Below are 27,485 nucleotides of genomic sequence, written 5' to 3' on the forward strand. Positions count from 1 at the left end.
TAAAGTGGGAGGTATTGGAACTCGATTTGGAGTTGGTGCACCACTGTAATACTAGTTTACTTACATGGTAACCCCTTTAGGAACTGTCCACTTAATAAAAAGTGTAACATTCTGGACACCAACCACAATTTTATATGTAAAGCCTAATTTACTGGACGCTGCTGTGTAACATTAGAGTAATTACATGATAAATCTAATAAAAAGTGTAACACTTTCTTTACCAAAAAGTTCTGTTAGTCCTGTTACACATTTGTACTTTCATTACCAAAAAGTGTTGTTACCAATGTCCTGTTACACATTTGTTCTTGCACATAACATTCAGTGGGTTGTTACATATGTATAGTTACACAAACATTAGAGCTGTAGATATTATGCACCAATATGTCCATACACTGTGGTTACATACTATGTACACATCTAGTTACTAAGTAAACAGGTATTAGGGACACTAAGTGGGACCGAAAATTAAGAATTTAATGAAAATAGATTTATTTTACAAGAAGTGAGATTTCATGGCAGCTGATTAGTGATTCTTTAGTGATTGTCAATTATGCGGTTTTTGATTATACAAAATGCAGATTATAAGCATTTTGGGTTTCTTCTCACAATTCTTAGCACTGTTTTACATAACCTCAAGGACCTTTGCAAAAATAAAATATACACAGACATTTATTTGTGCACGTGAAACTATTAAACTTGGCATATGCACACAGAGCTACCCGTTGTGCCATCAACCCATTTCGCGGTGTGGTGTCTTGGCCGCCACAAAGTATGTTTTAAAGAGACCTAAGGCTATGAAATATTGCATACTGCCCTGATGAACTCCACATTTTAAACACTTTTTACACTTTTTTTAGACCCTTGAACTTGGCAAATTTTGTCATCAGCCCATTTTGTGTCATGGTTTCTGTGCCAAAACAAAGGATGTGTTAAATTGGACATCATGCCTTAATATCAGAGGTAATACAATAAGAAAAGACACATTTTGAGCAAGTAGATCTCTGTTCATTTCAATTCACTTTATTCATAGTGATGCACAAAGGAAATACTTTTTTAAAACTAGAAATTGTACAAATATTTACAGATGACTGTACTATATATCATATCAAAAGCTAAAAATAATGCTCAATAAATCATTTATGTTAAATATGGTCTGAAAATCTACTGAGAGGTTTAGAAATTTGAGTCTGGAAAAGTATGGAATTTTAAAATGGAAAATAGGTAGGAACCCTGTGCAGTCACTGCTGGAAAGTGATCAAATGTGCAGAAGATGCTGGGAATCCAAAGAATGGGCAAGAGCTTGATGATTTTCTGAAGATTGTGCGCCCTTCTGGACTGATCGTCTATGACTGACAGTATTTTTCATCTGACTGCATGACCCGAACCGTGACGTCCATACCGTGACAGTGTGGGACGGAAAAAATGTACCGTTACTCCCCTTATATATACTGTATAACAAGACAAAGAAGTCATTTTATTCCAAAAATGTCATTTTTACCATGCACAGAATTTAATCAAACCGGTTACGCATTTCACCTGTATATCCACTGACATTAGTCAAATTGAGTGTATTTTAATGGTGTGTATTTGCTAAAAGTCTGCAGAGACAAAACTGTCCATGAAACACCCACATACTGTACATGCTCAACATAAGTCAAGAACTTTTTCTCTTAGGTTTAGAAATTAAAAGGTGCTTGGGTGTCACAGTGGTCTAGCATTACATATCCCATGGCTACTGTTCCTGTTTCAAACCCCAGTGATACAATGCTCAGGTCAGACGATGCCAAAAATAGATGCACCTGTGGACCTGAGTGTGAAGCAATCTCAATCACTTCAGTTATTCCCATGGAGCACCTTTCAACTGATTTGAAGAATATATTGTAGCCTGCACATTTGTTAAACTCCCCCGGTGTCACTTATAAGCAATAACTTAAAGAAGCAAATGGTTGCCTTTATTTACTTCAGTGGAAACACAGTCTAGCCTTCAGATGGGGAAAAATACTGCTAATTATCTCTAACATGTTTCTTTTGTTGCTTGCAATAGAAGCAGAGTGTGAAAATGTGACTTTTCATTCTATCATCTGCTCTCTTCCTCTATCCACTCTCCAGCCCTGAAGGATGCTCGATTCCAGCTGGTCAATTTCTCAGACAACGAGCTGCGTGTGTCGTTATCCAACGTGTCTCTCTCAGACGAGGGAAGATACGTGTGCCAGCTCTATACAGACCCCCCACAGGAAGCCTACGCCGACATCACTGTGCTAAGTATGAACACTCATGCATGCATACACAACATACAATACACACACAGTCATTTATATTTGTATTTATTTTGTCTAATATATATATATATATATATATATATATATATATATATATATATTTTTTTTTTTTTTTTTTTTTGTACTCAACTAGACATCATGTTAGGTTAAAAGTAGTTCAGCTTTGATAAACGTGTCTCGAGACCTGTTATGCTCCACCTTCATTATACTAACTTGATACTTATACTATATTTTAAGCACGATAGAAGCTGCATATATAATATATGGTTTTTTTTAATACGTAAAATAAAATGCAGTACATTTAACTGTCCCATGGCCTTTATTATAATATACTCTAAGACACCATGTTAAGTTAAAAGTAGTTCAACTCTAAAGATTACTCATCTCAAGACACCTGTGTTTATATATATATATATATATATACTCTTCCTTTCAGAAGTTTGGGATGTTGCCAACATTGATCATTCTAATAATAAATCAGCATATTAGAATGATTTCTGGAGGTTTATTTGACACTTTATACTGGAGTAATGGCTGATGGAAATTCAGACATGATGAGCAGAGACTTTAAAAAACATTACAAGTCTCACTGATCGCCAGCTTATTGTATGGTAGTACATATGTACTGCAGTACAAAAACAAACACCCACAGACACACACACATAGGGCTTCTTTGTTTCTTGAGAAATCCTTTTATGATCAATCACCAGAGTGGAGCAGCTTTTGTGAGATGCTGCAGCAGTATAGAATCAAGATATAGCCATTCATCTTCACCTAACAGAAGGCCAGAGACGTGGCCAAGTCAGATCCTGAGCGCAGAGTCATTCATATTTCAGAACGGAGCCGTTACACCACATGTGTGCACACACGCTTTTACTGCTGTTTGGAGGAGCTGGTGAAAGCCCTCTAAAAACTCAACAAACCCTTCACCTGCTACTTCCTTTGAGGACTCAGCTGCATGGTGGAGCCATTCAGTCGAATTATTGTTTATGTGTTTCTGCGTGTGTGTCTTTGTGTACATGTGAACGCTTTGCTGCATTCTGCGTCTTGACATAACTCCATGGAAAAATCCCCCGCACTTAAAAGTGATTATTCCGTTTTGAGAGCAGAGTTTAGTGCGGGTGGGTATTGAGGGTGTGGGATTGTAGAGAGCATGCTAAATGTGAGCAGTGAACACACACACACACACTGTGAGCACACACCCGGAGCAGTGGGCAGCCATTTATGCTGCGGCGCCCGGGGAGCAGTTGGGGGTTTGATGCCTTGCTCAAGGGCACCTAAGTCGTGGTATTGAAGGTGGAGAGAGAACTGTACATGCACTCCCCCCACCCACAATTCCTGCCGGCCCGGGACTCGAACTTTCGATTGGGAGTCCGACTCTCTAACCATTAGGCCACGACTTTCCCCGTGAGGTAAGCATTTTAGATGTTGTGACCCTCCTGGAAGTAAGGACCACTGAAAGTGAGCATGTCTTTTGAAAACACTGTTATAACGGCATATCCAACTGTGCACCAAAATAAAAAGGAAAGCTTTTAGAGATGTGTGTTACAATATGGCTATGAACATTCCCAATTATTCAGGTCAGTGTACAATGTTCTAGCAGATTTATTCCATGCTGCTGGATGTGTTGGTTTCTGTTACGCAAGATGTTTCGCCACTATTCACAGTGAAGTTATCCGTGTCTCATCAGAGTAGACATTTTGTCAGGATACACTCCTTTAAGTCTTTTGTAAAAGAGAATGAATACACTCACCTCTTTATCTTCTATGACGTGTCCATCCCTCAGTGTTAGCGACTGCATTGGCTATCAGTGCACCATGGGCTACATGTGACTCAAGTAGTGCTTGATTTACAGACTGCCTTGTAAAATCTGTCTATCCTCTCTTAGTCCCACCAGGAAACCCAATCATAGAGTCCCGCGAGGATATCGTCAGAGAGGGCAACGAGACAGAGATAACCTGCACCTCCATGGGCAGCAAACCCGCTGCAACGATCAGATGGATGAAAGGAAACAAAGAGCTGCAGGGTGGGTCAAGCCACATTGAGTACACACAAACAAACCATGTGTTTACCAAGTTCGTTTTCACTTTACCTGGCATCCCACAGAGTGAGTTTTTCATCTGAGACTTTATGTATTAAAAAGACAAACACTTAATAACAACTTGCATTAATACCAGAAACAAACATTGTTACATTGATATAGTGTAATGCTTTGCAGGTAATTAATGTAGACTACCATTCAAAAGTTTGGGAACATTTTTTGTTTTATTATTATTATTAAAGATTGTATTCAGCAAAGACACATTAAATTAATCAAAATTTACTTTAACCACTTGAGCTGTTATTTTGATTTTTTGAGAATTAGGCATATGCAATATTGGACCCACCGGTGGGTCCCCAGAGTTGATGTGGTTAAAGACATTTATAATGTTACAAAACAAAATTTATTGTACATAAATTATTATCAGTGAATCCTGAAAAGAAACATCACAGTTCTCACAAAAATATTAAGCAGCACAACTGTTTTCAGCACTAATAATAATATCAGCATATTAAAATGATTTCTGAAGGATCATTTTAATGATCCTTAATGATACAATCTTCAAACACTGAAGATTGTAGTAGTAGCATTGCCATCACATATTAAAATAGAAAACAGTCATTTTAAAATTGTGATAATATTTCACATTATTACCATTTGTATCTTTGATTAAATAAATGCAGCCCTGGTAAGCACAAGATAATCTTAACAACCCAAAACTTTTCAATAGTAATTTCTGTAGTATAAATATTATATATTTTGATTGATAGAGTGTATGCGTATCATTTGATATACCTCTTCTCTACAATCTGTAGTGTAAAGTTGATCTTGGGAAGTCTTGTGAAATTTTTACAAAAGTCATGAGTCACCACCTTCTTTTCATCATCTGCTTACCTGAATACTCCTCACAGAAACTTGGCTCATTTTCCATCATGGTCCGTATGGGTGAGCGAGAGGCCGTACCTTTAGCCCACAGCTGTTTAGACACAGGCAATTTGCATATGTACGAATTACTGCATAAGCTGTCCTAATAACAGCTAGCCAAAATGAGACGGCTAAATTGCAGTCCTGGATGATTGTGTTCATTTGGTAATTAGCGATAAGCTCAGTCAGGGGTCTCCGTTTCTCTCCACTGGGAGTTTCGGCAGCTAATACACAGCATTTTTCTGTTCATTTGTCACTGGGTGTTTTGTGTTTATGTAACATCAATATACAGTATTATTGGACAGTTGGACAATTGTAGCGCAAAAGATGGACGGGTTCGCCTCAGTGAGATGGACAGCAGGACATGAATATTCTGTTCTTGTATAACGGAAAGGTTTGAATGGAGGAAGAGAAAGCGATTGAAGAATTCGATGGACCCCTTTCCTGACACCGGTGGTGCAATGCCGGTACTCACTGCCTGGAAATTGCTTTTGGCCCCAGCGCCTTTGGATTTATTTTTAATTAAATGTCCTCATCATTCAGCCTAATTACCTCTAGGATAATCAAGCTTTTTTAAATATCATTTAAAGGTTACACCCATACAGCCCAGGAATGTAAACTCAGCCGCCCCAATCATGTTCCGCCTCATTCTCCCATCACACTCACACATCCACAACCTTCCCAGTCTTATCTGTGTGTTGTGCTGTGCTTAGTACTTCTGTTTTACATCCTGCTCCATTGTTGACACACACCTGTCTCATAAGTCTAGCTGAATGAACGTCAGGAAACAATGAGTTGTTAATTTCCTCCTGTCAGACGACGTCTGGCCTGCTCATTGTGTCATTGCTTAAAAATATAATCTCATTTCAATTAGCCCACTAAGCTTAGCTGAAACACAATGGCACGATTCAGCATTTTTAATGGCTCTAAGGAAGTTTGCTAAATACTCATTTTGGCCCCAGATCTCCAGACTGCCCTCTTCCAGGGAGTGTCTTTCCATTGGAAGGTGTTGGATAATAGGAAAAAATAGGAATGAATTATCGAGAGCGAAAAATGTGAAGAAACCGTGAATTCATTAGGGACAGGATCTTTTTTGATATTCAGCCCACTGTATCGCTGCAGATCGGGACTAATCAGTGCTCCTTTGCATATCAAAAAGGGAGATGTTATTGAAATGAAGAAATGTCTGAATGACAGTGATTGACCTGTGATTATCTCTTTATCAGCAGTGACTGTGCCATTGTGAGGGAGAATATAGACGTGCTTCTGGGCTCTCAATGAGCTCTGTGTCTTCATTTTTCTGAGATATGATTGTCTGAATATCCATTCACTGCTGATAATGCGGAATGCAGAACGAATGAATGCTCAAGACAAGGAATTGTCAGAAAAAAAGAAAAAAAAGAGAGACGTCCAGAGTCAATTTTCCATGAGAAATTGAGATTTTCAGACAGCAGTTCACCATTTGCCATCATGTTGTTCCAAACCGTCTTAAAGGCATAGTTCACCCAAAAAAATTTTTTCTGGAAATCAAACAGTTGGTGGTTCCCATTGACTTCCACAGTATTTATTTTCCTTCTATGGAAGTCAATGGGAACTGTTTGATTACCAGCAATCTTCAAAATATCTTCATTTATGTTCAACATAAGAAAGCAACTCATACAGGTTTGGAATGACATGAGGGTGAGTAAATGATGACAGAATTTTTATTTTTTGGTGAACCCTTTAAGCAAAAGCTTTTTAAAGAACGAAGAACTGGCTTTATCCATGTGATGAAATTGAATGGGGTCCAAAACAGTTTTGTATGTACAAAAATATGTTCTATTATGTTCCACAGGAATAAATATGAGAATAATATAAAGGCGACTTTTTTCATTATACTCGCTTATAATAAATTGACGTTGGTGGTACCCTCCATTAAACTCACATTTTTTGGTTTCTTTTCTTTTAGCCTGTCGCTACAACATCTAATTAATTTTTGAATGGTCAAGTGGATTATTTTTTCTTTACAAAAACACAACAGGACAATAGGTCCTCTCTCTGTTACGTTCTCGCTCACCCTTTGTCTCCTCCTTTCTCTCTTTCCACCTATGCCTGTTTCTCTCCACAAGGCCAGAGCAGTAATTGAGTAATGGAGGTCTATGCGGTGCTGCGAGACTATTATCTAGAGCCGCACAATGATTTTGAGTCTTTTGTGTTCTTCATGCCCACTTGATGCTGCTGAGGAGGGCTGCGGGTCAGAGGCATCCACTACAGCCATTATATCTCACTTCATAAAGCACAAACACACCATTACAGCCCACACAGTTGCCAATGAGTGACAGCTGCATAACAAGCCTCAAAAGGAAGTGATTTGGGGCTGTTTTTAAGCCATATGGCCCCTCTCATATGGTCACATTTCAGGTGAAGCTGCAGGGGCCATTTACTGTACACATGTCATCGATAAGCTACAGTGAGCCTCCATATGTCACATATGTGCAAGTCGTTAGGGGATCTACTTTGTTATTCGGCTCACAAGATGTAACATATACTGTGGCCTTCAGTACATTTAGCCACCCATGGTTTCTTGACAGAGATGATAATGAAAGTGATTCGTTTTCAATTCTGTGTCTCTGATTGGTTTCTGTCTCTCACAGGCAAATCAAAAATGGAGACCACATCTGACAGGATGTTCACTGTGACTAGCTGGCTGAGGTTTACTGTCATGAGAGAGGATGATGGAGTTCCTGTGGTTTGCATTGTCGACCATCCAGCTGTCAAGGACTTCCAGACGCAGAAGTACCTGGAAGTACAATGTGAGTGAGCCGAGTTATAGAATTACTGTTATAAAAAATATATAGATACAGTATATAATATTTTGTTAATATAAATTTTTATTTAGATATTTAAATATGTTCAAAATGATACATTTAATTTAGTATATATATATAAATGCATTCATTAAATTAAATATAAATATTATATTATGTGAATAATAACTATTAGTATTTTAAATATATTTTAAGATATGTCATGTTTGGATAGATGTAGATGAAGTACATTGTGAGTGGGCTGAGGACAGCTTGGCAGCATTTTAATATACAGATATAGAATTACTATCTTTGAACTAAAATATATGTCTAATCTATCTTTGTGAAGATTAAGGTGTTTTTATTGTTTATTGTATTTATTTATTTTCTGAACTATAGTGTGAGTGAGCAAAGCACAACATTACATTTTTAATATAGGTGTGGAATTACTAATTATATATATAATTATATATATATATATATATAATTAGTAATTCCACACCTATATTAAAAATTTAATGTTGTCCTTTGTTTTAATTTATTTTTTGAAGTACTATGTGAATGAACAGAGGATGGTAGCATTTTAAATATACGGCATTCTAAATATAGTTGTAGAATTACCCATTATTATTGAGTTAAATATTAATATTATATTATGTAAATATTAGTCATTTAAATACAGTATATTAAAAGTTAAATCTTTATTATGCTATTTTGTAGAAGTACAATGTGAGGTAGCAGAGGATGTGTGACAGCTTTTTCAATATATACATATATAATTAGTATTGTTAGTGGTAACATGATTAATTATGTAAATATATTAATGATATATTTTTGACTAGGTAAAGGTATGTTTTTTTCTCTCTTTTTTTCTTAAGAGTTGAATGGATTTTTCTTGTTAACTTTGTCCTTGTGTTAGAAATCAGTCAGGTCTATCCTTTTCCTTGTGAGAGCAGATATTAGCCCCGCCATGTCAACTGGCTTTTGAAGAAAGATTAAGCATGTTTTTGCGCTTGGGTAATTCAGTCATGACACAGAGAGTGTGCCTCTGATTGGAGGAGAGCCTTGGGCACTGTCTTCTGTGATACGGATTCAGATATGATTTTTAACTATGATTTACTCTGATCCTTAAGCATATTCTACTTGAGGTTAACCTTGCCTGTCACAGGGTTTAGAAGATCACCAGAAAGCGCTTTATCTACCAAAGGCAACACTTCTCCAAAAACTGCAGGATATTTGGGCCCTTGTACCCAACTTTGAGCAGAAACAATGTAAAACAACCCTCTACGAACACCTTGGCAATTGAATCGCCATTGGCCAGTAAAATATTTAGTTTACTTGGCAGACTGGTAAATGTGTTTTATATATATATATATATATATATATATATAATGTTTGTAAAATGGCAGTTTTTTTACATATCTGAAAGTACACTCTTAACATCAGTCAGTCAAGCATTATAATATTATAAACAATTTTATTTAATGATAGAACTTTAGTAATTACAATTAAAACTTGATAACCATGTATGAATGCAAATTAGTCATTTTAACTGAACTTCTGGCTGGTGGTGTTTTTTTTTTTTTGCGGTCATTCAGTGTTTCTGTAAAAAAAAAAAAAATTGGGAAAACAAAACAAATACTGATAAGATAATGTTAAGAATTCTACAAATAAGAACAATATAAAATGCACTAATAATTAATGAGCTACTGAATTCATGAATATTAATCAGGTTGTGTGTGTTCACTCAAACTAATTTGCTGAAATCAAAACAGGGAGGATAATAGATGAGCGCCAGCCAATGAGATTTCCGTGTGTGCACATTAGTTCCGCCCACAAAACTCAGCATTTCTTAAAAGTTTAAGAATTTCAAAGGAACGCGGTTATTTTGACAGGGAAATACAACAAAGAATATCGTTTACATGTAGTGCGTCAATTCTCTCTCTCTCTGCGTGTGTGAAACAAAGCGACAGAGAGTCTTGTGCCTTCACATTAGAGTTTATGGTACGTTAAACACAGGTACGCTGCACATCCATTGAGATGAAAAATAGCACAGATCGCTTGACAGAGAGTGAAACTCTCAAGCGCTCAGTCACAGATTGTTCGGCGAGTGAAAATATATCTGTGCTTAACTTAGCCTCCCATTCACACACTGGCGAGTAAAATCTGAGAATTTATTAGCCATTGGCTAGTATTAGACATCATTTAGTCACCCAGAGTGAAGATTTACTTGCAATGTAGAGGGTTGTAAAACCATTTTGTCTATGCTATTTAACTGGATTTCGTGCTCACGGCCAGCCTTTGTCATGCTCTGGGGAGAGCTGCTGCACGAGTCATTATCTGACTCACACTTATTTCAAATTGTGCTGCTGAAACTGGGAAAACAATCAGTGTTAAAAATCATTGAGTGAAGCAGCCTTAATGGAGTTCATTTTTACAAAAGAAAATAGAAAACCATCGCTGTGGATATTAAATAAGCCAGAAATATTGATATTGCAGTTCTGCAGCTTGAGGGAAATGAAACGCGCCATGCTGGCAGTGGTATGAAATCACTACAATATCTCGTGTCAATAATTGTGTTATTAGAATTAGAGTGACCTTTTCTGTCAGGCACAGCAGCTAGACAGAAACTGGAGGCCGGTGTTTTCCGTGGATTTAGTGCTTGTGTGCCCAGAAGAGAGAGAGAGAAAGAGAGAGCGTGCTTTGGAAAGGAACTGATGCAGGGGAAGCTTCAAAGCAAGAAACTTTCACTCAGAGCCTTTCATGCGAAGAGTTTGAAGATGACAAGGGGAGAAATGGAAGGAGTCTCCATAGAGCAGAGACAAACAGGTGGATATTCCTCTTACAGAACTTCTGAGCGGGCCGCTCTCTCTCTCTCTCGCTTTAGACCAGGCTGTCCATCATGGACACAGCAATATTAGCTCTGACAAGGTGTAATTTGGACAGATGGAAGGCCAACAGATCACGTTTTGTTGATAGAAGAGGTCAAACAGGAAAGCTTTAAGTGGACACAGCACTCAACAAATTTAGCGATTACCCAAAAGCCAGTTGAAACGTCAGCCCTGAAATAATGTGATAAATCTTGTCAATCTTGTTTTTTTTTTCAGTCTTGCACTTTAAAATCCAAGTTTGAAATTTGTGGGTCAAAGTGAAGTCACCGTTCACTCAGCATCCAGTCTATTCAAAGTGCTGTAAGAGCCGGTCAAATTGAAAGAGTGGAATCTGGGGGTTACTGTGGGCGGCTTTGACATGATTTCAGCGAACGAATCTTTCTCCCTTTGAATCCACGGGGACACTCAGGGAAATCTCTGTGTGTGGATTTTTTGTAAATTCCTTGACCCTTATGCATGACCTGCCTCCAACGCAAGTTCTACTGCTTATCCTGATTCATGCATACTAATGACTCTGGACTATTTACATTACAAACCCACTCTTTCATCTATCAGTGCATGTCTACTGTTTAACCCACATTGTTTGTCAAAGTGAGTGAATGATGTCATTAAAGTTGCATATGGGAGCAGTTCTAATATCTCCCTCATGTCCGTGGAATGTACACACGGCGCTGTCGCATAAGCATCTGTGCAACGCCACTTCAAGCTCTATTACTGGGAGAATATTAGATTTGAGTTCCTTTGAGATACTAGAGGGCTGGATGCCAGCCAGCACTGGAATGGAGCGTAGGACTGGAAAGGCATAGCTCAGCCATTACAACCTGTCAGTTTGAGAGGATGAATACCTCCAAGGAAACAGCAGGAACCACAGAGCACGCATCTCATGTGGAGTCCACTTACATAACCGTGGTGGGTTTGGCAAGCACACCATGGCCTCATATGAATCTTGGGAACTTTAAAGGGATAGTCCATTAAAAAATGAAAAATATGTTGTCATTTACATTTCAAACCTGTATGAATGGCTTTCTTTTACATTTTGTAAAAAAAAAAAAAACTATTTTTGTCCATACAGTGGAAATCAATGGGGTCCAACTGACTGTTGTTCGGACCCCACTGACTTTTGTTGTATGGCCAAAAAGAGTTTTAAATATCTAAAGATCTTCTTTTGTGTTCCACAGAAGAAAGAAAGTCATACAGTGTTGGAATGACATGAAGGAGAGTAAATGATGTCAACAGCACAGAAAGAGTTGCAGAGGAAGAAAATGAACTGAGAGCGTTGAATTATTCACAATGAGACCAAGAAAGTTAATAGTGTCAGTTCTGAGTTCACTACAAGAGGGGTTAATGGTGCTGGTATGGTCACTGATTGTCCTATATGTCTTATAATAGAATTACTTTTGGCAATGGCTGTGCAGACTGATTATTTTTTTCCTTTGTTTATTTACTTTCCCCCCCTTTTTATTTGGCACACCTAACTGATGTTCCTTGTATACATTATGCCTAATGAAAGGCCTGTAACAATTTCTTGCCTTTCAGTGTTTTTTGTCTGCTCTTCATGTCTTTTATGGTTTATTTTCTTGCTGCACTCATTTGCAATCAGTGCAACAAAAAGGTAGTAGTTTCTTGTTTTTGTCATGTGCCTATATGTAGAAACACTACCTGGAAAACAGGAACCTATTTACTATTTACCTAATATTAGAAACATTCTACAAAAGCAGCAGTGCGACAGACTTGTTTTCTAAGATTTTTTTTACATAAGCTGTGTGCCATTAAGTTTCATCATGTCATTAGACCGCCAGACAGACCGAAAAATCCTATTAGACAACAGAAATGGACACACAGGTGTAAAACGGTTATGCAAGGAGTTTACACAAATGTGGAGCAAGTGACTGGCCCATGTGAATCTGTATGTCAGATCCTACCCTCCGATGGTGTCGGGACACACAGTGCTGGATACTTTGACGTGAGAGAGCGTTAGTTTTGTGTCCGACGTCAGTGTTGAATGTCACTCCTTCTGCTGCACTGTAGAAACACAGCAGGAAGTCTAATCCCAGCTGAACTGGAAAAGAACTGAGACTTGCCAAGGAGAAGAGCACATTTCATGCTGAATGTAGCAGCTACGGCTGAGAGGCAAGGCTGACGCAAGGTGCAAAAAGCCAGTGGGCAACCTACTGCCAGTCACTGGAGAATAGAACCATTGAGCGGCCAGTCGTTTTAATAGATATGAGAAAGGGCAGTACTTATGGAGCAGAAAGGTCAATGCTGAAACTGCCTGAATATGGACATTGGTGATGTCATGACTTCGGCAAACATCAGGGTGTATCGATTATGTTTAAATGACTCTAAATGTTAATAGAAAAATAAAGCATGCACACATTTTTTATCAAACAATGGTAATGCTGAAGAGACATGAAATGAGAAATCAAATGAGAAATCAAATGACTGAGAACAATCCAATAAGTGTTGAACAAAGCCAAGGCTGTTTAAAGTTTCATGCAGCCCAAGGGCACAAGACGCTGATGTGCTTTGCTTTTCTCCTCCACAGATAAACCTGAGGTGACGATCAAGGTGGAGTTTCCGCAGGGCCTGATTAGAGAGGGCGAGAATCTGGAACTGAAATGTCAGGCTAAAGGCAAACCACAGTAAGACGCCTCTCTCTCCTGTGTGTTCCATTTCTGACAATATTGGCAACTTTTCAAATTTTATGGTTTGTTCTGATATGGATAAGTCTGGGTCATGGGCTTTCATCCACAATAAGAACAGACCTCTACCAAAACCCATAGGCAAACTTGTGAGTGCCATCACAAAGCATTTAGTGGAATTAATTATACAACATTTCTGGTCCTGATCTAATTGGACAAGCTGCATTCCAAGGTTTTTTGTGATATTGCTTAATTGGATTTTAAGCCATTTAATAAAAAAAATATATATATATTTTAGTCTTGATATATGAGTTTTAATTTAGTTTGCCTATGCAATGAAAATGAGAAGGATGCTGGGCAAAATCTCAGCTGAATTTGATTGTACACATGGGCCACAATATTTTTTTGGCTTTTTACTTTTGACCATTGATTGCTTTATCTGGCATACAACATAAAATGAATAACGTATTTATATTTAAATAAATAAAAAAAATAATGTATTTAAATTTAGTAGAGTACTTAATTAAATAAAAAAAACATTTTCAGAATTAGATTTAGGCCATGAGAAAAAATTCATAGCAATTGAATGTGTGACATTATTTAAAATTTGCCACAAAAAAAGTTGAAAAATATACAGTGGCTCAAATATATATATATATATATATATATATATATATATATATATTTTTTTTTTTTTTTTTTTTTTTTTTTTTTTTTAATTATTATTATTTTGCCCCAAAATATAATTTTATTTCTTTATTTATTGTTACAAATTGGTTGGTTTGATATCTAATGCAGTGAAATTAATACATTTTTACATGTACAAATGTGTCCAAATATTTTCTGTGGTCATTGCACATGAGCCTAAAGTGAGTTGTAATAAAAGCCATACCAGTGTTTTCACATTCAACAAGCCCCATAACATCCCCAAACTGAAGTGCTGCAAGCAGACGAGGCGCCACCCAAATTAATTTAATAAAGAAGAAAAAACAATCAATACAGTGAGCAGAAAATTGGAAGTCATTTTCATTAAAGCTTAGAGAGGGGTTGCAGTCACTACTGTCAGACAGTGCAGGGCTTGGCTTGCCATCCCATTTGTATTCTCCACCTCATGCCAGGTTCTCTGCAGCCCCTCCACTGTGTGTTTTTCCCCATGCCTTCCTCTCAATAAGGCACTTTTTCTAGGTCATTTCTCCCTTTCCATATCAGGAACGTCTGCATCTTTATGCTACGCATTTATATTTAACCTCAGATTGAGACTCTTTGAGATTCCACACTCGCTGCTCGCCATCAAATGTTGTTTTTCTGTCCTCAGAGGCTGAGGATCAACTGCTATTGAATGCGAACCAGTCCTTTGTTTCGAAGCTGTGAAGGTTTTTTTTTTTTCACTCTCCCCTTTTAAACAGGATGGTAACAAGTTTAAACACTGACACAAAAACGAGAACAACAAGGGAAAATGCCTCCTCAGATGCTCTTGGGAAATAACTACACTGCAGCAGTTCCATTGAAACTTGTGAGAACCAAGCAGAGTTTAGAGGCTCTTTTATTTTTCCACAGTGGGTTTAGCTCATTCTGCTCATCACTGTGAAAGTAGAATAGGCTGTTGTGTGCCCAGCTCAGGTGTTTAGAGAACAAAAGGAGATAGCTCGCGTTGGCAGTTAATTGAGGCAGACAAGAGAAAATCACAGCCTTTTGCTTTTTTGTTACTTTGCCAAAATGTAGTTCATTTGCCAATGCCATAGGCTCCGACATTGGTTGAATCCCACAATCTGTGTAACTGACCGCAACTAATTCATTTTTTCTGAGGTTATGGCCATGGCTGCTTTTAGCACATTTTTACAGGTAAACATATTGCATACAAAAACCAAAAGTCTAATTTACTGGACTTAACACTTATGAGAGTCACGATGCTCAGCAATTTATACTTCTAAAAAAAAAAAAATTTAATCATGTATATAAGCTCCCAGACTGCTACACAATTTGTTGGGAATGTCCCACACATTTGATCAATAAATACTTGGGATTTTTAAAATCTTTAGTGATATAAATTTTGGATAGCCTCACACGGGGCACCACTAAATGTAGTGAATTTCGATCTAAGTAGCACCTCCAGTGCAATGGCTTTGGGCTGAAATATTAATATTTCGTTTTGGTAACACTGTTTTTTAGGGCACCAGCCAAGGAATTTCGCCTTGACAATAAAGAACAATCATCGAAGTTTGTTGAATAAATAAGAAGGACATAAATTCATCTGAAGGGTTTTAGAGAATTGTTCACTTGTAGAGCCTCTTACTGAATTATCAGCACAAGGAAAACACAAGTGTCATCAAATGGGTTTTATTAACAAAGGGATAGATAAGAGCTACTAATAGCTACTAAATGAATGGATAAAGTGCAGAAGATTGATAAATGCAAGTGATTTGAGTTTGGTGTTACTATGGACATTGCGCGTTATCTTATGAAAAGATAAACTGAAATTTCCTTGGAAGTAATAAGGTAAACCTTATTCTAGATTCAACAAATAAATCGAAAGATTTTTTGTAATTAACTGACATCAGTTATATAAAATCTATTTCAGATTAGATGATCATATACTGACATTACACACTAATGCCAATAATCTCTGGAAAGAGGTTTGGACACAGTGATATTTATGATATTTATGACATCTTGAACATGAAGCACTGGTGAACGATAAACTCCGGAGCACCAAAAAGGTCCTTGGTCTGGAAACACACAGATGGAGGTGCCTTGGAGGTGAAGGTTCTGAAGTCTGTACAGAAGACCTGGACAAAAGGTCCAAAAGAAGATTTTGAAGCTGTTACAGAAGATGGGGGCACTAATCTTGTGGTAGTTGTTGCTGTTGCTGTTTCCAAACTTCCCAAATTCACTTCTTTCAGAACTTTGTTTCTCCTTTGAATACCAGAACAGCAAGTGGCCGATGCTTGCTTGAGGTTTATTTGCTTAGCTTAAAGTCCACATTTCCTGTTTAACCTACACATTGTGCTGAAAATATGAAGACCAAACATCAATGGTTAATGCTGAACATTGATCCATGCATTCATACCTTAATAGGTAAGGTTGCATACATTTTTGTATCACAAACAGCACTCATCAAGTATATACAGTTCTGTAAATAGATATGACGAAGGTTTTATCAATTTTGTGTCCATTAAGTGTGAATGCATGTCAAAACTTTCCACATGGCAAAACTTGTTTCTCGAATTTATGATCATTCATACATTAATAAGAGTAAGTGTGAACAAAGCAGTTCCTGAAGGGGTTTAGTGTATGTAAATATTAACCCCCCCCCCCACCTCCACAAGAATTAGTGTTGTTTGTCTTAAGCAAAAGTCATCCTTCATTGTCCACAAAAGCCTGATCACATCAAAATGAACTTCCCATTGTGTGTAAAGGGGGTTTCCCATCTTGACTGCTGTTCACTACAATTTGTTTAAAAAAAAATACAAATAAAAAAAGTTGCCATGCTTTTTCCAGTTGTTCATGCTAAAGTGTTTTATATATATATATATACAACTTCTTTGTCCAAGTAAGAGGTCCCTTGGCCAGAAAAGACTGTACGGTCTTGCTATACAACTCTAAAGCAAAGGCAATTCTGCTCTGTGTCTCCATCCAGGCCTCATCAGGTGAATTGGGTGAAGGTGGATGATGACGTGCCATCTCACGCGGTTATCACCGGCTCAGATCTCTACATCGGAAACCTCAACAAGTCTTACAACGGCACTTACCGGTGTGTGGCATCCAATTCTGTGGGCGAAACGTACGCTGACTACATCCTTTATGTACGCGGTAAGTTCAAAGTGACCGAGTAGTTATGTCACTCCAACCTCTTCCTCTTTCACCCACACCACCACTCCATCTAAATCATGGGTCAGTTACATTGATCTCAATGACATTTCCTTTCCTTTAGGAGACGTTCTAATCTGACCATTTTCCTCTTGGAATTTACTTCTGATATCTTTTGCTGCACTAAGCCTGTGGGGAAATTGCTGTCCTCCATTTTCAGAGCACAACAATGGACTCAGAGCTATTTTAAAATGTGTTGCAAGTAGGATCTTTTAGTGAACAGATATACAGTTTGTCAGTAGCAAGGGAGGCAAACCCCAGCTGATTCAGATTCACTCTCATTTTAACGATACTGTGTATAAGAAGGCAAACTTTTTTTTGTTTATGTGTGCGTGTGTGGGAACATTGTATGTTGTTGGTGGGTCGCCACAAAAACTTGGCTTCGCCCAGGTTGTGCATGTTCCAAAAACTTGCCCCAGCACGAAGTGCAAATGCGCCAGTAATTGCGACAGGCTTTTCACACGTTTCTCCCATGAGCAGCTTGGCAGTCCTTCCATGAGAAATTCATGACAGTTGAACCAACAGAATAGAAGAGAGAGTGACACAGGCACGTATGGTGCTTCGAGAGCTCAAATCCCTCCTCTATAAAAAAAAAACTGCCTTGAATATAACACACTCTATCAGGACGTTTTATGATTTTTGCATATGATGCTGCTTTTAATATCTACACAATTCAACCTCGGATCTGACATTAGATTTGCTAATGCAGAAATGGGTCTGCTGGACAGGGCTGTCACCATTTAATCTAGCATCATGCATCTTTGTTGTGTTAACATAGTGGCACTCAAATGTATTCAACACACACATAAATGTGCGCTCATAAAGACAGGCGTTGGAGACATCTGGGTGCTCTATAGTCTTATAATTATTCTCCCTCAGATTAATAGGATGACATCTGCGAATTACAAACACAGTGGCCTTGACACATTCAGCAAGACCTACAGCGCTCCTCACATACTTTGCATATTACGGCATTCTGTCGAGGCACTGTTCAATTAAACGCTCTACTTTACAGAGATGTTAAAGGGAAGGCAAAATGAGCGTTTAGCAAGCTGTCTCACTAAGAACACGTTTTCATACAGCCAGCGTATGCAATGAATGGCATATTGGAAGGGTAATTGTGAAGCTATTCATGCATGGCCTTATGTAACCACTATAAGGGTAGTTATCACTTTAAGTACTCCTATATAATAATAAATCTGCAGATTTAGATGCAACCTGTCAAGTAGCGGCGTTCCATCACATGTCAACATCATCCCAACCATTCAGCTGGCTCATGGAAATATCTGATGGGCACCACTGGTGGTCCTGGCTTACTTAGTGCCCAGATGACAGGGGAACAAAAACAGTTAAGTGCGCTATATACAGTAAGTGTAAGAACTAAACTCCAGATATAGAATATAGGGTTATACTTTTCTTTTCAATTGTGAAATTGCAGTTTAAATTTGACTGCCAGCGATCACCATGCATTTAGTTGTTTCAAGAGCAGCTTTCATAGGAAAAGATCATGAGGGTGGGTAAATATAGAGTTTAAAGCATATGATTAAAGCAAAGAGACTCAGATGGACTGATCAAATTGAGACTTGTATGCATGATTAATGCTCCAAAGGTTTAGATAAGCCTCTTTATTACCTACAAAATTCAAAAGATTTTGAACATTAAATTAGATTTTTTTCTGACACTTTTATCTGGCCAAGATAAAAGTGTCGAGGTACAAAAGTTACACATGAAATTACAAGACAAAACAGATCAAACATCAGATCAAACAGACAAAGACTGCCATGGTATATTAAAATGTACAAACACATATATTAATGACTAAAGTGTGAGCTGGGATTAGCATGTACAATGGTCTGACAATGTGTTTGCTAATAATAATTTGAATGTGGATAACGGGACAATGGATTCAAGCTTCAGAGATTTTTGAAGTGTATTCCAGTCGTTAACAGCGGAGAACTGGAAAGAAAGACGACCAAAGGAGGTACGGCTTTAGTAGCAGTCAAAGTGATATACCTGCTTGAACGAAGGTTCATAAAGGGGGTAGCTCTAGAGATTAGTGATCTTAGATAAGGTGGGGTTTTACACAGTAGGCATTTATAGATGAAATGATACCAATGTTTTTGACGTCGGGTCTGTAATGAAGGCCAGCCGATTAAACTATAGAGGTCGCAATGGTGGGTATTATATGGAGCATTGGTGACAAAACGGATGGCAGTATGATATACAACATCTAGTTTACTAAGGAGAGAGTTTGAAGCAATTCTGTAAATAATATCACCGTAGTCAATAATCGGAAGGATGGTCATTTTCACGAGAGCGAGTTTTGCTGGAAAAGTAAGAGAGGATTTATTACGGAATAAGAAGCCAATTTTAGTTTGGAGCTGATTAATGTGGGTCTGGAAAGAAAGAGACGAGTCTAACCAAACCCCTAGGTATTTGTACTTGTCTACCTGTTCTATAGCAGACCCATCTAGTGTGGTGATGCTTAATGGGCAGGTAGGTACAGTGCGAGATCAGTTAAAAAACATACATTTAGTTTTGGTCAAATTTAAAAGCGGTTGAAGGGAACGTAATGAATGCTGTATATTATTAAAACTCTCTTGAAGATTTTTTAACACAGTGTCCAACGACGGGCCAGGCGTATAAAGGATGGTGTCGTCTGCATAGAGGTGGATCAAAGAATCACCTGCAGCAAGAGCAACGTCATTAATATATACAGAAAATAGAGTCGGCCCTAGAATTGATCCCTGAGGCACCCCCATGGAGACAGCCAGAGGACTGGAAAGTAGGCCCTCTGACTTAACACATTTAGGTGGCCTTAACTACTATGTACTTACATAAAAAAAATAAGTACAATGTACTTATTGTGTTCATATTGTATTGTAAAACACTTTTGCTGCTATTGAGCTGGGATAGGGGTAAGGTTAGGGAGAGGGTTGGAGGTATGGGTAAGTTTAAGGGTGGGTTAAGGTGTAAAGTATGGGTCAACAGTGTAATTATAAATATAATTACAGAAATTAAATACAGATGTAATTACATGTAGTTTTTTTTTAAATATAAGTACAATGTAAAAACATGTATGTATACAATAAGTACATTGTACTAAATTATTATTTTAATGTAAGTAAATAGTAGTTAAGGCCACTTAATATAAAGTGGGTCCCTGTTTTTTATTAATCAAAATATTTCAAATCTTAAAAAGTTTAAAATCAAAAACTTTAATCATTTTTTAAGACTTTGTAAAGTACATTTTATTTATTTATTCAACCATTTATCAAAACAATGCAACTTTAACATTTTGAATTTAAATTTTATCATTATTTCTATCAGTGGTTGCTTAGGAAAAAAAAAGCATTCAACACATTAGAGTTAATATCAGATTCTCTGTTTGTGGTAGCAGATCTTCCTGAGCCCTCGATAGACAGCCAGAACAGATGTACTGCAGAGGCAATTTTTCTCTAATGCGTTTGTTCCCCGACTGTTGTGAAGCTAAGTGATGGAGAACACTTGGAGGGTGGCTGGCACTAAACTAGTTATGGGGAAAAAATACATTCCCTGAGACATTTTCCAGGGCCCCCATCCCAGCATGCCCCTGTGGGGGAATGAGATCTAACACACCGGCCTGTAACAAGTTTACAGAGCGCCTCTAACCTAATAAAGACTACCTTTGCCTTCACAGCCCTGGCCTTTAATATTGCGCACTCCTCCTCTGCCTGTCACCCTCGCTCACGTTTCCTCTCCGTAACAATTCCTCTATGTTTAGAGGGTTTTCCTTGGGTAACTCAGAGCCGCCCGCAAGAAATTGATCATGGCAATACACTTCTTTAACTGTGCTCAGAGTGCCATACTGAACCCAAAGACAAACATGATTTTGTTCACTTGGTGGGTCAAGAATTAGGGTTCCCATTGCATAATTGTGTTTTCCAGGCCTGGGAAAGTACTTACATTTTTTCTAATTTTGCTCTGACTTTAAACATTTAATTGGCTAAATATTGCTCTTCTGCAGAGTAAACCTTTCATGAGAGTTATAATCTGATTTGTACCATTCATTTTGAGACATTTTTAAAAAGTTCATTTTAAAAGGGATAGTTCATACAAAACTAAAAATGTTATCATGTTGTCCCAAACCTGTATGACTTTGTCTCTTCTGTAGAACACAAAAGAAAATGTTGACATTAAAACGATTTTGTTTCCCTTGTGTGTCCAAAAAAAGTCAATGGGAACCAAAACTGTTTGGTTATCAACATTCTTTAAAATATCTTGTTTTTTGTGTGTGTTCAGCAGAAGAAAACATTTTTTAATCTGTCTTAATTTGATTATAATTTTTTTTTATATTTTTTATATTTTTAAATAAAAAATTCACATCTGATCACAAGCCAAAGTAAAGCATTGGACCACGGTTCATCTTCCTCTGAGGGGATCCCCTGTGTTTGTGTAAATGGCAAGCATAAACAGATATTTGTTTTAGTGTAAACCTAAATCCTCAACTCTCGCACATAAACCAATGTGGATACAACACAGCTTGCTGAAATCACACTGCATGGAGATTGATAAACAGCCTGATTTTGTGACAAGCCTCAGACTTGTTTGAGGCACCTAATTGTTCCTTATATCCAACAACATGTGTAGCGCAAGACGAGTACTGAGAAAGAACAGCTGGAGGAACAGCAGTCTTCCTAGCAGTGCATGTAACTTGAGAAGATCCAGTCTCAGTCCAGCGAGCTCAACATATGTAGGGGAGAAAAAAACACAATCTACACTGCTGTCATGGTGGGTCCAATCCAATCCCTGTGCTGTAATAATGGAGCCATAAATGACTTCTCCCCATTCTTAAAGCTTGCTCACTTTCATTCAATTTGCCCCATCAGTGTTTCCCTTACAATCCACCGTAGTGGTGACGCACACATTTAAAAGTCAGATTGCCCTGATAAATTCGGATGCTGTCAAACACGACCTCGGCAGCCCGCCGTTCAAAAATCCAGTCATCTGTGAATTCAGACATGCAAATGTGCCGTATTAGAATTGCCTGTAAAACCTTCTTACTTGATGTCTGAAGATGAAAGAATGCATGGCAAATGACATGCAGGCTTTCGTGGCTAAACTAAAACTAGACTATCTGAACCATCCTGCATTTTTGCTTACTGAATTATATGACAGTTTTTGATATAAAATGTAAAAAATTCATAACTATGTATAATTTATCTAAACTTTATGTGAATTAAGTAACTGTGCAATTAGAAAACAGTGTGTACTGTGCATACCATTATTTTGGATAGATAGATAGATAAAGTAGATAGATTAAAATGTGAATATACTGTAGATATTTACTACATAAAAAACTTCTAATAATACAACATAATATTTTCTACGTAATACATTTATACAGTTGGTCATAGTCAACATTTAATTCAATGATGTAATTGAAATGAATTCATTCATTCACACAAATGCTAGATACTCTCTGTTCTGTAAAATAGACACTTGTTGCATTTTGTAAAGGTTCTCATACTGTAGAGTTGCTTTGTAATTATTGAGAAACATTTCATAATTCTCATAACATGGTTCAGCTGGCAGATTGGATGGGTGCTGTTTTTAAGCTCTCTCATAGCTCTAAGGCAGAGGAGTCTTTCATCCACACCCATTTTATCCCGTCTGCCAGAGTCATTAACAAGGGTCGTCTCCTAAGCCCTCCCTTCATTAGCCTTTCATTGGTGTTGATCGCTTCAGTGCTTCTGTCAGTGTCAGATTTGCAGGTATTTATTGTTATTTTACACTGTTCACTCACCTCTCTCACTCATTGATTCTACAGAGAGGAGGAATGTGCAGTCTATAGAGGAGGAATGCACTCTAACTGAATTTACACTATAGCAAGGCAAATGTGCCACTTCTGCCATTTATTGATATGATGTCCTTATTAAAATGCTTCTGCATATGGTTTCCACCTCTGGAAATATCACGCAGATCCTAACAGGTTGTTTTCTAATGCAGTGGTTTTTAAACTTTTAAGTAGTACCACCACCAAATCAGAAAATCAAACTACTGTAGCACCTACTGTAGTCACAACAGTGTTGCTTCTGATTTTATTTGATTTGCTTATGCATTTAGAATAGCATCTCTTTTAATAGTATCACCTTATTTTTGTTGAATTTTTTGTTTTGTTCTGTTTTGTTTTTCCCTCAAAAAATAACAATTTACTTGAAATTGGCAATATTAGGCTAATTTTTACATTTTGTCATTTATTTATTTACTTTTTTGTGGATTTTTTTGCTACACGTAACACCTAGAGAAAATCTAGTGGTACACATTGTGTAGTGACCACTACCACTATTTAATTTGTTGTGTATGTGTTTATACTTGCGTTCCAATGGGACAAAGCCTTAGGCAAAGCCTAAAACTGCTATATAGTCCCAAAAAATCATACACATTGCAATATTTGGGTAAAGCTCCCTCCCTTGCTCGAAAATCTACTTGATGACAGAAGGTTGCTGATGGGCAAATCAACAGCCCTGAGCACCCATTGCTAATCACACTATTACTCACGTGTGTTTTTCCCTCTCCGTGTCATTCCTGAATGACTGTTATCCGTTAGGAGTCCCAGGACATACCAGGAAATGCCATGCCGATTAAAGTACTCATCTAGTCAGCTCCTCGTACGTACCTCGCTCTCCTGATTCCCTTTCTTGCCTCTGCAAGCCACTCATGCGTTGGTCCGCATCTCATTTGGGAGATGTGCCATTTTAGCAAGTGGCTCAGCAAGGGAGAGAGTAAAATATGAGTTCTCATCCTAGCGTTAGCCTTTGCGAGTCTGGGGAATCGGTGTAACCGGCAGTATTTTGTAGTGGTCCAGGTTTAATGAGCCTGCTACACACACACACACACACACCCCGGCCCATTTCTAGGATTCATAATGTGCCGTGATAAACACACGCTGGGATGACATAGCAGGTATGCGCTGTGAAAGTCAATGAGCCCTGATACTCTGAGGAATCGTTTTGCCTTTCAAAAAGATTGCTCTAAAAAAAAATACAAAAATTGACTGTTTCTAAATGCGGTGAGTTATAGATCCATTTGGCCTGCCAAGTTTTTAATGAGCTATTGACATCAGTGATCTCAAACATCTGTTGGGCATTCACAGTTCATAACAGAGTTGCGCCAGTGAAGTTGCGCCTCCGCCGAGTATAACCGAACATGTTTTAAGTAGGGTTTAAGTTTCTCTGTCTCTCTTTATTTAAACATTTATGTATCTGCTAGTTCATACAGCATTAAGCTTTTCAGGCTCAGCATGCATTATTTTATGCAAATGTAGTCTATAGCTCTATATATGTATTTGCCATGATTGACTGCTTTCTGAGATTCCTTGGTCAGCTGTTTTCTTTTCCCTTTTTGCCATAGGATATTAAGGATGACCAAGTGTGTCAAAATATTAAACATTTTAGACCCTGTACTTTCAGAGAGATGCGTTACTGTGTTTACAGTAAATCCTACGCAGTTTAGCAGGTTCACTCAGTCCGTTTCATCTCCAGCTGGAGAAATTAACATGGCTGTTCACTTCTGGAAGGTGTCTGGGAGAGAAATTCTCACATAGCTGCGATTGCCTTGTGAATCAGTGTAGTTCGAGACAGGTAACAACTTACCACTGACAACCTGTGATCCATAAAGGTTTTTTATTGGCATGCCAAACATACAAATCTTTGAAAGTACCTTTTCTGACAGAAAGTGCAGTAAAGCAGTCACATTTGCTCCTATATCTTACAGAGATGGGCTGAGTACAGAAGTGCGTACTGTAGCTTTGGATTATTTTTAAGATTGTAATATTATTTCACAATATTAAGGTTTTTACTCTATTTTTGATCAAACATTACACATTATATAAACTTATTTTTAATAATCTTACCGATCCCAAGCTTTTAAAGGTAGTGAATGTCCCAATTTTAGTAGTACTATTAAAATTGTTAAGGTGGTAAGGGTAAAAATAGCATTACCATGTCAAAGTTTTTTTTGTTAGTTTTTTTTTCTCCTTTTATGTTACTAATTTTTTTAACTGTCAAAAGCAATGTGTTTAAGGTCTGAATGGGACCAGCTTTATAATTATTAAAAAAAAAAAAAACTTAAATTAGATGATAAGTCAAAAAGTCTCTTCAGCTGTTGTTGTTTTTTTGTTTCGTTTTTTTTATCTATAAATCTAAAAATGTTTTTGTACAAAAATAAATTCTCATAAAATGAAACAATCATATTTTTTTTTTCTTTAGCCCAGAGTAGACATAATCCTGAGTTTTTATTGTTTCACACTAAATACGTTTCCATACACTTCCAATTAATTCTATTTTGGTCTGACTAAAACAACATTTTGTCATTTTAAAATGTCATGTCAACATGTTAATCCAATGTGCAACATGCTTTACAACATTAAAATATTACATTGCATATTGTGTTGTGTGTATTTGGACAGACAGATGGAGACTGTATTATAACTGTACATGTACTGTATATGTACTGTTAAGGGCCGAAAGTGTCCTTAACAAGTGCTTAGTGTGGTGTTAAAAGCCCTGTAACACATGACATGAAATACATAGCTGCCATTTTCTGAGTGATCCCATGTATCAACAGAGGAGATGGAGGCATAGTTCCTTTCTGCCTGCGCTTCATCCTGCTGGATGTTTATCATCAGAGAGTGGAAGCGTTTCTGGGCTCCCACCAAGCTCTTTTGATGGAGCGCAGACAACAAAGTGGAGAGGGGAGACAGCCGACCAATTTCCCCCACCACAGATGTTAACACAGTGGTATCTGCCTGGATGTGCTGGGCAAACAGTGGTGTGGGCCTCGTCACTTTTCACGCTTGTTATCTCCCAGAGAAACATCGCTCGGCTCCCCCTCCGCTCCCATGTCGGCTCTCCCTCCTTTCCCATTCCTCATTTCATGAATGTTTGCCTGCTTGTCTCTCCATGAAAAATCCTTATCACCCCATGCACCGGACTGGCTAACACTCTTGCTGTTTTAACTCGCCAACATCAAACACGCTAAGCCAGTCACAACCGCCACTGGGTTCTATCAGCATTGCGTCCAACACTCCACACCATAAATTGCTAAATCAGAAGCAACATTAGTAGATGGTAGGGAGGGAAAGCGGCTAATGAAGTGTGAAAATGCAAAAAAAAAAATACACAAACAGGAGAATGTATGCCAGGACCCCTTCTGTGTGTCATCGCTACGGTCATTTGTTAGCATGGACATTTTAAATTCATAACCATCTGCATTTTATGTTTTCCTTCATTTCTAATCATTCCCTCATGTCATCATTTCATTTTGGTTGGGTTTCTTTTAATTGCTGTTAAATGCTATTTTATTCTATTTCCCAAACACTATATTAGCAGTAAATGTTTACACACACAAAAATATGTCCTCACAGTACATTTTGCAGTTACCATGTGTAATGACTTTTCATTTTGTACAATAGTTACAGAATGCTTGATAATTCATCTACAGTTTATATACTAAATACTATATTTACCATCTGTTGAGTAAAGCTACACATATTACACAACACAAACCTGTCTCTCGTTGTTAATTTGATCATGTTTGGTTTAGTTTTTCCTGATTTTTCCCCGTATGTCATGTTTTTTTGTTGTGTTTTTCCATCTAGATGCCCTTACCACAACCCCTAAACCCACAACCACCACCACCACCACCATCGCCACAACCTCCCCTCCAGACATCACACAAGGTATGGTATGACCTCCATCCACCTGCTCAACCTGACTGTTTGTGTGTGTGCGTGTGGATGAGAGAGAAAGAGAGAGATGGATAGACCGCCAGCAGCTAGCCAGGCCTGATAAGATTCTCTCGCTGATTATGAGTGGACCCTGTCCCATATGAGACAGGGCCAGGGTTGGGCCGAGCTCGCAGCACTGTCAATGCCACATGTCAGAGCTGGCTCCCTTCACAAATTCTCTCAAATTTCAGCCCGGTTCGCTCCTTCAGCAGCCTAATCTTATCAGGATCTGGCGCTGTATCCTGGCCTGTCTGGTGCAGGGATTACAGAACCCCCTTTATGTTTC

The 27,485-nt window shown here is 37.9% G+C and overlaps 1 protein-coding gene across 5 annotated transcripts in view; it reads left to right on the plus strand.

Moving 5' to 3' along the window:
• LOC132130167 (cell adhesion molecule 1-like) overlaps positions 1–27,485 on the plus strand; it is a 305,793-nt gene that overhangs the window by 249,828 nt on the left and 28,480 nt on the right. For 3 of the 5 annotated variants that reach the window (XM_059541840.1, XM_059541842.1, XM_059541841.1), the window contains 6 exons: positions 2,110–2,262; positions 4,168–4,305; positions 7,878–8,036; positions 13,467–13,563; positions 17,201–17,373; positions 27,071–27,151. In XM_059541840.1, coding sequence (XP_059397823.1) covers positions 2,110–2,262; positions 4,168–4,305; positions 7,878–8,036; positions 13,467–13,563; positions 17,201–17,373; positions 27,071–27,151 — 801 coding nt within the window. The remainder of the gene's footprint in view (positions 1–2,109; positions 2,263–4,167; positions 4,306–7,877; positions 8,037–13,466; positions 13,564–17,200; positions 17,374–27,070; positions 27,152–27,485) is intronic. The other 2 variants (XM_059541843.1, XM_059541844.1) reach the window with 1 other exon arrangement.

This window comes from Carassius carassius, chromosome 47 (genome assembly GCF_963082965.1).
Source record: "Carassius carassius chromosome 47, fCarCar2.1, whole genome shotgun sequence".
NCBI lineage: Eukaryota > Metazoa > Chordata > Actinopteri > Cypriniformes > Cyprinidae > Carassius > Carassius carassius.